Genomic DNA, 12,531 nt, shown 5'->3' with positions numbered 1-12,531 from the left:
TTGTTAATTGACACAGGTAAGTTAGGAAAATAAATGCTAGTAAAAACGATCAGCAAGTTCGTGAACACTGCTTCTCAACTCGAACATATGTTTTCATCAAATCTACACACATCATGTTGTGAGCTGAATTTTAATGATCTCAGTTGTCATTGAAAGGACACCCAAGAATTTTAGAATAAAGAAAAATATTGAACCTGGAAGTCAAAAGGGTTTGTAGCACAGCAGACATTATCAAAGTATAATTTTAGTACCGACAAATTAAAAAGAAAATGTGCTTTTCTTTAAATGCTCCCAATCATCATATACTGTTTAGGTTGCAAGATTAATAAAAATGTTATCTACTCTGATTCTCGTTAAGTTTCCAGCTGGTCTGTGAAAAAAAGCCTTAAGCATCATAGAAATACAAAGAAACAGTTTTAATATATAGATGGGTTGTAACAAAAAAAACCATTTTAACACTTACAATACAAGCAATTTAAGTCTATTACAGACAAAAAAAACCCCAATAAAATAAACATGAACATTTTTATGGCTGGTTTCACTGATATCACTCACACATTGGGGTTTCAGATTCTAAGATGTCCACCCTATCAAATTTGGATTTGTGCTTGTTATGTAAATGGTAGCGTATTTTGCGACGCAGCACTGCCAAAACAGAAAAAAATGCAATAACACAAATGCAGCACCATGGAGGGGGTGGAAGTTTTCTTTTAAAAGGAATGGGTAAATTAAAATTGATCCCACAAATATCAAAGGAGAAGAATGACAAAAAAATGACTCACCATTGCACGTAACACGTTGGTTTGCAAGTGTATAGCATTCGGGTTGAACCTGGGTCCCAGACTGGCAACGAGGTTCAGTCTGTGATAGTTGTGGATGAGGCTCTGACTGAGTTGGGGAATGAGCACTAGGTTCCAGAGACAATGATGTACTCAGCATTGGGTACCTCACAGAGTACGTAGAGGAATCAGACTCGGAGTCAGCAACAAAATCGGGACCCTGTATATTTTGTGGAAAAGATGACAGATCAATCAATTTATTCATGTTGACAATAAACATGAAGAGCCATTGTTTAATAATCCAACTAAACAATTAGCTGGTTAATAATGCAAGTATAATAAAAAAGAGTTGAGAAAGGCAGACATATTGTCTAAGTATTTAATATGTTCAACTGTGCTTGGATAAATATAGATACACCAACCAGGGTTTCAGTAAACCGTTTTTAACCAACTCTTTAAATCCTACACCAGGACCAACAACTACAAAACAATTTTTTATATCACTACGATTCTGGACATATAAACGGTTGTCATTGCAACAATATGAACTTCCTAACCTTGCAACTGCAATATAGTTAACAAAAAAAGTTGATAAACATTACGATGCAAGAGAATTTGGACAAAATGCGAGATCAAAAGTATAATCCCAACAGAAGCTATTTTAATTTTTCCTGGAAACGCATCATTTTCACATTTTGTCAAATAAAAAACAAACGACTTCAAATGTGAATGGCTCATCAATGAATATCACTTCAAAATATAACGAGGAAGGTTTAAAATAGTGTTATTGTTGGCGAAGTCCACTGCAAAGAAAAATTTTTAACAACAAAAAACTAGGAGATCTCACTGGTGTAAAACAGTGTTGTCCTTGTCCTGAAATATTGTATTGCGCCTAACAGACTGCAGGTCTCATCTTTTGTGGCAAATGTGTTTTGTCCACCACAAAATGGTGATGTGAAGCATTTTGAGCATGGTGCCAACTGTGGATAAACGCTATACAAATGTTATGATTTTATTTTAATGTACATACTTACCACAAATGAATCATGTGATATGGAACTTTGTTCTGCATCACTTTCAGGCTCTGAGTTGGAGTCTATATAGAAAATAAAAACAACAAAAAAAAGCTGAAGACTATCATGTGCAAGTTTTTCTCTAAACTCTTAAACAAAAAATCATGCCATCTTATGCTGTAAAAGGATTTTTTAAAAATTATTTACCTTATGACTATTGTCCTTTGGAAAAAAAAGAAAATTAAGTCCGAAACCTTCTGGCTATTTTCTTTTAAATTTCAAGAACGTCAGAGTTGGCAAGGGAGGACGGAAATATAATTCCAGAAACCAATCTGTCTATAATCATATCCATATGATAGTTTTTCGTTCAAGATTCAGGTACAGTCCACTTAGGATAATCGCAATACCTTGGGATCATCGAAAATGTTGGGATTAACCGAAATTCAGTTTCCTGTCCACTATTTCAACATTTTACACATTTATTGTCAACTCAAACCAGTAAATAATATTCTTAGTCAACCACATATAGAGCAATTTGATTGAAACAAAAACCATATGGCAGCCCCGTGTAGATTTGTCAACCAAAAGCAGCTATGAAGCAAGCCGATATCTTATTCAGATTGGAAGAAGTTTCAATCTTTTTTCTCAACAATTCAACATTTGTCAGAGTTAAAGAGATTAGCCTTAATGAGAGACAATAAGCTCTCACCAAACTCATTGGTCACAATGCACAGTTGTTAATCCTAAAACAAAGGATATCGCTCAGTCTCTCTTTATAACTGTCATTTATAACCTGTTGTCAAGATTATGACCAGCCCCACCCCTCTTCTATTTAATGGCCACCGATGACGTCACAAACCCATACTGCAGAGCCCCGCCCTCTTTCGACTCTAACAGAGTGGTGACACACTACTGTAGCATTAAATCCTGCTCACTCTCGATTCTTCAACCTGTCACGATTTCATCCATGATGAAATTTAATCATGATATACTGTTTGATTTCTTGAATTTACCACTTTTTAAAAAACCGAAGTTTGTTGCAATTAACCAGTGACTTTTATATAGAATTATTTCCATTGCTTAGGAAATATTGTGATTAACCGAAAGTTGCGATTAAATGAGTTGCAATTATCCGGAGTGGACTGTAATAGTATTACACATCATGACTCAAAAAAAAAAAAAAAAAAAAGCAAACTATGTGTACCTCAATGTTATTCATTTCCTCATCAAATTACATTCTTACCATTAACATCATAGATCACATCAAAAGGGTTGTCTGGATTGACAGCAAGACATTTTTCAGGATTTTTAAAGCTCAAATCTCTCTGATCTGAAGTTACAAAAGAAATAGCATATTCTCAACATTAAACTATGATTTTGTGATGGCTGTGATATGGCATACTGTATGCATAAAGCAAGATGCAAAGACAGGTTTAAGTTTAAATTATTTTATATTCTTTTCAAAAATCCATTCTAGTTTTGCCAAAATAAAATAAACACGAGAAGTGTTGAGTTGGATAGCGCTAAAACTAAAAGTAGTAGTGGTAGTAGTAGTAGTATTAGTAGTAAACGACAGATCTTACTCACTAGTGTGAATCTACAGTCTACAGAAGTTCCCGAATTATCTGACTCCACTTCCAAATGACTGACTGACAAGTGACAATCATCAATCGGTGTGTGATGTCTACCCTATTGAAAATCTTAAATCAACTGTGATGTAATAAGAATGGCCAATAACTTACCATTATAATTATCTCGGTGTCTCTTCAATGATGCCTCCAGCATCAATTTACCCCACGATGCCATAGACGTCTAGTTTGGAACTCAGCAAGTGACGAAAAAATACTTGCGGCTATAGAGAGGACGTCCGTCGGCCACTCTCTTTGTAAGTCAGTAGTCAGTGGTTATCAGATATCCTTGGTTCTTGAAAAATATAGAAACACAGCGGTTCATTTAAAAAGACTCTTTTGTAGATCAAGTTATAATGTTAGGTATTGCACTTTAAAATCTCTTCAGACATAGAACGAGTCAACTTGACGTCTAGACCAAATCATTTCGAAGATCGATATGGCAACAGCAACGCCTGGAATGGAGGATTTAAATGCGGCATCTGACGATTCTACTGCTATGACAGAAGATGCTCCATTTCACGACGTCGAGATGGCTTCAACTGGCATCAGGCATCAACATGCTACTCAATAATGGGTTTGATGAAGCGTTTGACTAAGAACTAAAGGCCGAGCTGATAACTGATAACCACCTACTACCGACTTGCAGAGTGAGTGAGTGCCGAGTGCCTCTTTATGCGCGAAATTGACTAAACATACGTTTCACGAAAAAAAGAGTTACTATGTTTGCTTGTCTCTTATCACCAAGATAAGAATCCGGACCAAGATTCGATAAATCTGTTTCTAAAAATAGATTATAATTCGTATATCTTGTTCATTCCTCAGTTCATCAACTTTCACACAATTTTATATTAGGTTTTCATTACTATAAAAATCCATATAATGCTCTAGAATTTTAGAGAAAATTTCGGAAAGATATATTGCCTCACTATTGAAATATATCGATGAAAACACTGGTACCCCTATTGTACTTTTTTCAGGCGGTCACCTTATTGACCAACGTGAAAATTTAGGCATAACTCTTCTTACTGTGGTGTTTAACAAATAACTTCAATACTATGATTTACAATTATATATCCTTGACGGTTGGGTTGACAACCTTAAACTAAAAATAGAAAAGTGAATGTGCTAGAGGTCAAATCAATAGGGGGACCGGATTTTGGTCTCCCTATTGGTAAAGTACTGTAAAATGAACTAATAGGGGTACCAAAAGTCTCCCTATCCGGTATTAATACATATATATATATATATATATATATATATATATATATATATAGTGGAAATTGATTGGACACACCCTGAGAAGAGAACCATCCATCACGAGGTCTGCTCTTGACTGGAACCCCCAAGGCCAGCAGCGAAAGGAACGCCCACCAGTGATGTGGCAAAGAATGTTAAATTTAGAATATAAAACAATCAAAATGTCAGAATATTTCCAATATGGAAACAAATAGTAACTACCCTGAGCCAGGATCTCTCTACATATAAAAAAATTTCTAGATTCAGGTATGGCTGAATTAATCCCTGAGGAAGTAAGAAAAAACTGCAGTCACTAAAGTCACAACAAGATTTTGACAGCCTCAAAACTCTGGCCCAGGACCTTGACCAATGGAAACATTTAACAACATGGACGGAGAGAGCAGCTATACTCAGCAAGGTTTTTAAAAATTTGTGACTGAATCGCTCAATTCTCAGCAAGCGTCATTCAGACTACGAAGCTTACTTACTTACATTGGTTGTGCCTTTGATTTATGATTATGTATTTTGTAGACCAGGCTATTGTGGACATTATTGACAATCTTCCTGATGTTGCACCATGACTAAACCCATCTGTAACAGTAACAGTTTTGAGAGAGAAACAGGGAGATAGAGAGAGAGACGGGGGGAGGGAAGAAAGAGAGAGAGAGAGAGAGAGAGAGAGAGAGAGAGAGAGAGAGAGAGAGCGAGGGGGGGGAGAGAGAGAGAGAAAGAGAGGGGAGGGGAGAGAGAGAGAGACACAGAGAGAGAGAGAGAGAGAGAGAGAGAGAGAGAGAGGAAAGAAAGAGAGAGAGAGAGAGAGAGAGATAGAGTAGCAATGACTATGAAAATTGTTTTCTATTTTTGTAGGAAATACTACTCTTAAATCAAAGCCCTATCTCCGCTGAGTAAAAATCTTTTTGAATTTTGAAAATCCATTAATATATAAAAAAGTTATGCAGTTTCAAAGGTTACATTTATTTGGATGACTCACTAAGAGAAAAAAAATACGGGAATATTGGGATACTTTTTCTGCGTTTTATTCTGGTTTGTGGCTGTATCTCGTTTAATACGTGGAATTAGATATCAAAACTTGGCAATTTTATGGAAAAATTATCCGAAAATATGATGAAGACATCAGAAGAGTTCTAACTTGTATAGTTTTAGAGCTGTATGGCTAGGGTCAACTATAATTTTGTTTTAAAATATACATAATGGTGATCATTTGGAACTTTTCCAAAGTGTAATTTTGTGTCTACAACCCATACAAATGACACGAAAAATGCCTGCTAAATTATTATCAATCAGTCCCGTGAGACCATGGCTTATGTTATTTCTAGTATTTATTTGAGGAGAGAGAGATAGAGAGAGAGAGAGAGAGAGAGAGAGAGAGAGAGAGAGAGAGAGAGAGAGAGAGAGAGAGAGAGAGAGAGAGAGGAGGAAAAAAGGAGATGAAAGAGGAGGAAAAAAGGAGATGAAAGAGGAGGAAAAAAGGAGATGAAAGAGGAGGAAAAAAGGAGATGAAAGAGGAGGAAAAAAGGAGATGAAAGAGGAGGAAAAAAGATAGAGGAGAAAAAAAAGACGAAAGAGGAGAAAAAAAGAGATGAAAGAGGAGGAAAAAAGGAGATGAAAGAGGAGAAAAAAAAGACGAAAGAGGAGAAAAAAGGAGATGAAAGAGGAGAAAAAAAAAGATAAAGAGGAAAAAAGAAGATGAAAGAGAAAAAAAAGGGATGAAAGAGACATGCAAATGAGGTATATCAGACAAACTTCAATGATAAAATGGGAGATAAGGAAAAGGAATAGGAAAAGTGAAAAGAAAATGAGATTTTTTATACCTGAGACTTATGAGTGACTCTGGCTAAATGAGGCTGGAATGTACTCTTACGGTCTGTGATGGTTTCCCATGAATTATGTCAGGACAAACTTCTGCAAAGCAAGGATGAAAAAAACCATCAACAATAAAAAAAAAAAATTTTAAAAACAAACAAGAAAACATGAAATTCTACCTTGCACAATGTCCATATTATGTCTATTTTTATCCAATATTAATACTTACTTACTTATGCCCGTCACTCCTAGTGGAGCATAGGCCATCGACAACAGTCCTCCATCTTCCTCTGTCCTGGGCCATCTTCTCCAACTCTCCCCAGGTGTGTCCCATCCTCTTCATGTCCGCCTCCAGGTCTCGCTGCCAGGTGTTTCTAGGCCGCCCTCTCTTCCGTTTTCCCTGGGGGTTCCATCTCAGCGCCTGCCTAGCGGTGTTATTGGTTGGCTTCCTCAGGGTGTGCCCAATCCATCTCCATCGGCGGCGTCTGATTTCGTCTTCTGCTGGCATTTGAGATGTTCTCTGCCACAGGTCTGCGTTGTTGATCCTGTCTGGCCAGTGAATCTTGAGGATCCTTCTGAGGCAGCTATTGATGAAGGTCTGTACTTTTCCGGTGGTGGTCTTCGTGGTCCTCCAGGTCTCCGCTCCATACAAAAGGACTGACTTGACATTTGAATTGAAGAGTCTTATTTTGGTTCGGGTTGACACCACCTTGGAGCTCCAGATGTTTTTAAGCTGCAAGTATGCTACCCTCGCCTTGCCAATTCTTGCCTTTACGTCTGCATCTGTGCCACCCTGTTTATCTAATATGCTGCCTAAATACGTGAAGTGGTCAACCTCATCCAGTTCGCTCTCGTGCAGTTTGATTGGTTCTTTACTATTGGTGTTTATTTTGAGGACCTTTGTTTTACCCTCATGGGCCCTGAGTCCGATTTGTGATGACTTTGCTGTTATCTCTGTTGTCTTGTCCTGCATTTGTTGGTGATTGTGGGACAGCAAGGCCAAGTCATCTGCAAAGTCCAAATCGTCGAGCTGGTCGAACAATGTCCACTGAATCCCATTTCTCCTACCTGCCACTGCTGACCTCATTGTCCAGTCAATCGCCAAAAGGAAGAGAAAGGGTGACAGAAGACATCCCTGTCTGACTCCAGTGTTCACATTGAAGCTATCTGTCAGTTGTCCCCCATGGATTACTCGACAGGTCACTCCCTCGTAGGAACTTTGGATCAGGCTGACTATTTTTGTTGGAACCCCATAGTGGCGGAGTATTTTCCATAAGGTTTCTCGGTCCACGCTGTCAAACGCTTTTTCATAATCAACGAAGTTGATGTACAACGGGGAATTCCACTCCAATGATTGCTCAATTATGATGCGTAGGGTTGCAATTTGGTCGACACATGATCTATTCCTGCGGAAGCCAGCCTGTTGGTCGCGAAGGAGGGGGTCAACAGCACTTTTAATTCTCTCCAAGATTATTCTATTAAAGACTTTTCCTGGCACTGACAGAAGCGTTATTCCTCGGTAGTTGTTGCAATTGCTGAGGTCGCCTTTCTTAGGCAGTTTGACGAGGTACCCTTCCTTCCACTCTGTTGGTACTTCTTCCTCCTCCCAGATCTTCTTGAAGAGAGGATAAAGCATTTCTGTGGTCGTTTTTAAGTCCGTCTTTAAAGCTTCTGCGGGAATGTTGTCTGGCCCAGCTGCCTTGCCATTCTTCAATAGTTTGATAGCGTTCCTGATCTCCTCTTTAGTCGGGTGTCTACAGTTGATGTCAAGGTCTGTATCAGCTGGGTTGATGTTTAGGGCGTTCGACGGAGCTGGTCTGTTCAGAAGCTCTTCAAAGTGAAGAGCCCATCTATTTAGTTGCTGTTCCTTTCCCAGGATGGTGTTTCCTTCTTTGTCTTTGACTGGTCGCTCGGGCCTATTGTTTTTCCCCGACAGTTTCTTTGATATGTCATACAGCTGTTTCATGTTGTTGCTGGCTGCTGCTTTCTCTGCTTCTTCCGCCAGGCTGTCAATGTATTTGCGCTTATCTGTTCTTGCACTCCTCTTAACTTCTCTGTTGGCTTCTATGAAGTCTTTCTGTGCCTTTGCCTTTGTGGCTCTTGTCCGGCAATTGTTTATGACTGCCTTCTTTTGCTTCCTTGTCTGGATCTTTTGCAGTGTTTTGGCTGAAATCCATTCCTTATGGTGGTGTCTCATCGGCCCAAGCACTTCCTGACAGGTTGTTTGTGTCCTTCTTTCACTTTCTGCCAATCATCTTCCACACTGCTCTCTTCCAAAAACTGATCTTTTAATACTTTATACATATTGGTGAGAGTCAGGCTGAATTTTCCTCGGGTATCTGGATCTTTCAACAAATTGACATTGTACTTCTCTCTTTTCGTTGCTTCCATCCAATTTCTCTTCAGTTTTAATTTCAGCCTTGCTACAACCAGGTGGTGGTCCGATGCAACGTCTGCTCCTCTTTTCACCCGTACATCCATCAGGGACCTTCTGAATTTCTTAGCTATGCAGATGTGGTCAATTTGGTTTTCGGTAACAAGGTCGGGTGATACCCATGTAGCCTTATGTATTCTTCTGTGGGGGAAAGTGCTACCTCCAATGATCAGGTTATTCATAGCACAGAAGTCTGCAAATTTCTCCCCATTCTCGTTCATTACTCCCAGTCCATGTTTTCCCATCACTTCCTCGAACCCTGTATTATCTGTCCCTATCTTTGCGTTAATGTCACCCATGAGAATGTTCACATCTTTCTCTGGATACTTGGCCAGGACATTCTGCAATCTGTTGTAAAACCTGTCTTTTACCTCTTCGTCATGTTCATTTGTTGGTGCATAACACTGTATTATATTCATTGTGATCTTCTTCACTTTTGTTCTGAAGGAAGCTCCAATAATTCGCGGTCCGTGTGCTTCCCATCCTAACAGGGCCTGCTGTGCAGATTTTGACAGCATGAGTGCCACACCTTCTGTGTGTGGAGCGTTCTCTTCTTCGTGCCCGGAATACAGTAAGAGCTCTCCTGTGATCAGTTTCTTCTGCCCTGACTGGGTCCAACGGGTCTCACTGATTCCAAGCAGTGTGAGGTTGTAGCTTTTCATTTCTGCTGCTACTTGGTTGGTTTTTCCCGTCTCATACATGGTCCTCACATTCCATGTTCCGACGTTGATGGTTCTGGTCGAAAGAAGGACAGTCGGCCTTGTAGCTTCCTCTCGGCTTTCACTGCAAAGCGTCATGTGTCGCAAAGACCCTTCCTCTCCCAGAACAGTAGTAATTGGGTTTTCTTTCGTCGACGTTTCTGTAGCGGCTTGTGTTTTCCAGGGTGGAGTTGCTGGCCCTACGCCTAACCATCCTCCTTTCTCATCCGGGCTTGGGACCGGCAATGGCGGAGTTCAATATTAATAGCCATGATAAATTATGAGTTGAAGAGTGATCTTGGCTTAAAGTTAGAAACCTCATTTTCTTGAGGAAAAAAAAAACAACAACAACAACAAACTTGAGCATTTATATAGAGCAGTATCCACTAAACATGCTCAAAACACTTTACACGGGGTCCCTAGCCAACAGCAACACTTTATAGGACGAGATATGATGATAATACTTTTTTTTCTTACAGAGACAATGCTGTTAATGGCCAGGTACTCATTTTATACCTGAATATGGTGAGAGAATATGAGTAAAGAACTGTTTCCATGGATTCAACTATGCGGTGTTTAGAGCAGGATTTGAACCTAGGACCTTCCAATATGAATAATACCACAAGATCACATAGCCACACAGTTTGTGTACGAGGCCATTAATATTTTCAAATCAGCAATAAACAAACAAAAATACAAACATTTTTTGTTGAAAACTTAACTTCAATTTTACTCAAAAACAAACAAACAAAAAATATTTCAAAATTACCTGCTGAAGCAGCACCACCTTGGCAGGTTTTAGGCTCAAATTTTTCATAGACAAAATCACCAAGCTGACTGACATCAAACTCATCGTCTTCATCACCGTCTGATTCTTCTGATTGATGAACGCTGTCCTGTAAGCTTGCATCGGGTTCATTATCTGGAAACAGAAATAAGGATGATTTTAGTGTCAGAATTATAAAGGCACATGCAACAGTTGTAGCTCATATGTGACACAATTGATTCAAAATGGTAATGTGTCAACATGGAACAAGATATTAATTTTCTTTTTTCTAATCTACCCGTTTCAAACTTGATAGATGGTATCCAAAGTGAGATAATTTGTGAATGTGACAGGCAAAGGAGACAGAAAAATACAAGAAAAAAATTATCCCCCTAAAATCAGCCTACCCAGTCGAAGAAGAAAAAAAAGAAGAAGAAGAAGAAGAAGAAGAAGAAGAAGAAGAAGAAGAAGAAGAAGAAGAAGAAGAAGAAGAAGAAGAAGAAGAAGAAGAAGAAGAAGAAGAAGGAGGAGGAGGAGGAGGAGAGGAGGAGGAGGAGGAAGAGGAGGAGGAGAAGAAGAGAAGAAGAGAAGAAGAAGAAGAAGAAGAAGAAGAAGAAGAAGAAGAAGAAGAAGAAGAAGAAGAAGAAGAAGAAGAAGAAGAAGAAGAAGAAGAAGAAGAAGAAGAAGAAAGAAGAAGAAGAAGAAGAAGAAGAAGAAGAAGAAGAAGAAGAAGAAGAAGAAGAAGAAGAAGAAGAAGAAGAAGAAGAAGAAGAAGAAGAAGAAGAAGAAGAAGAAGAAGAAGAAGAAGAAGAAGAAGAAGAAGAAAACAAAAAAACAAAACAAATCATGGATGTGAAAATAGATGTCAGTACTTACCCCTATCAGCTTTAGTTTGCAAAAATTCTCGAATCGCTTCAACCCACAGATAGATTATATCCTCACCAATGTTATCACTGGACAAAGGGAAAATATCAATAAGATAAGATATACTTTATTGATCCTGAATGGAAATGATCATAAATTATGATAACACACATAGGCACAAGTACATACATACAAACGCACATAAGTACAAACACATGCACACACACATGAAAATATACACATACTGACACATACACACGTGCGCGCCCTTGTCACAATTTGGCTTTTTACTTGCCATCAAGCCATGCCTTATACTCATCTGCCGTCTGTCCATATTCCAAGTGTCTATTAATGTTTTTTCTGTTTAACCTATTGGCTGAAAAAGGGTTTTGAGCCTGAAACATTCCATGTTTGGTAATTTCTTCTTTTTTCTTTTCATTAAGTTATTATATCCATCTTTGTACATGAATTACTGTTTACAGTTGACAACAACAGCCTTAGCACACGAAATCAACGGTGCCTTGCACGTACCAGTATATGTCATCTAGCTTGTTCTGTATGTTGATTCGCTCATCTCCCCGAAGCCAGCTCGCACTTTGGAAATTAAAACATAACATAAAGAATGAAACACAAACCTTTCTATAGTATTTTGTTTGCCTAGTATTCTTATGAGAGCTGGGTTGCTAAATATTATAAAAATAATGCCAAACAGGTCATGAAAAATGCTGGAAGGTCTGCAAAAATGCAAAATTTGTCCAGTCAGGCATCACAGTTGCTGCTACAACATCCATAAAAGGGATAGAAAATTTTATTTTATTTTTCCACTACCAGAGTATATGTCTTGAGTTAATAAATTTTCATCAATTCCTGCCAGTTTTTAAATATGCAAAACTGGAGTGGCGTTTTTTTATGCTAAAAAAAAATATTTTTTTAAAAATGCTAAACCAAGTTTTTGATGCCAAATGCTTTTTAAAATTCCAATTTTTTAAAATTTGGCATTAAGTACATGCAAAAAGCAAGAAATAATTGTGAAGGGAAAAAAAGTAAAAAAAGATTAATAAGAGTATCATGATATTTAGATTGTATCACATTACTTTGATTATCTTTCAAGGAAGGAACACGTTAAAGACAATGTTTTCTATAGTCAGATGATCAACATGATGATCTACTTCAAAAGCCAAAGTAACAAGTACTCGATTAAACAGGACGATTTGATAAAAACATTCAGTACTGGGTACTGATTATATGACAAAGAGGACATGTTAGCAGATTGAAGTCCAATTTAA

The 12,531-nt window shown here is 38.2% G+C and overlaps 2 protein-coding genes and 1 pseudogene across 2 annotated transcripts in view; all 3 read right to left on the bottom strand.

Moving 5' to 3' along the window:
- LOC144976109 (uncharacterized) overlaps positions 1 to 4,171 on the bottom strand; it is a 9,338-nt pseudogene extending 5,167 nt beyond the window's left edge.
- LOC144976387 (protein IMPACT-like) overlaps positions 1 to 12,531 on the bottom strand; it is a 39,199-nt gene that overhangs the window by 22,474 nt on the left and 4,194 nt on the right. The window contains exons 4-6 of the mRNA XM_078920652.1: positions 11,777 to 11,839; positions 11,258 to 11,334; positions 10,385 to 10,537 (exon numbers count right to left, since the gene is read on the bottom strand). Coding sequence (XP_078776778.1) covers positions 10,385 to 10,537; positions 11,258 to 11,334; positions 11,777 to 11,839 — 293 coding nt within the window. The remainder of the gene's footprint in view (positions 1 to 10,384; positions 10,538 to 11,257; positions 11,335 to 11,776; positions 11,840 to 12,531) is intronic.
- LOC144976386 (uncharacterized) lies at positions 6,356 to 9,812 on the bottom strand. The gene is given in 2 exon segments (XM_078920651.1): positions 6,356 to 8,712; positions 8,715 to 9,812. Coding segments are annotated over 2 exon segments (3,000 nt in total). The 5' UTR covers positions 9,715 to 9,812; the 3' UTR covers positions 6,356 to 6,712.

Source organism: Berghia stephanieae, chromosome 7 (genome assembly GCF_034508935.2).
Source record: "Berghia stephanieae isolate SIO BIC M18660-M18661 chromosome 7, UCSD_Bste_1.3, whole genome shotgun sequence".
Lineage (NCBI taxonomy): Eukaryota > Metazoa > Mollusca > Gastropoda > Nudibranchia > Aeolidiidae > Berghia > Berghia stephanieae.
This window is presented reverse-complemented; position numbering and strand designations above follow the sequence as displayed.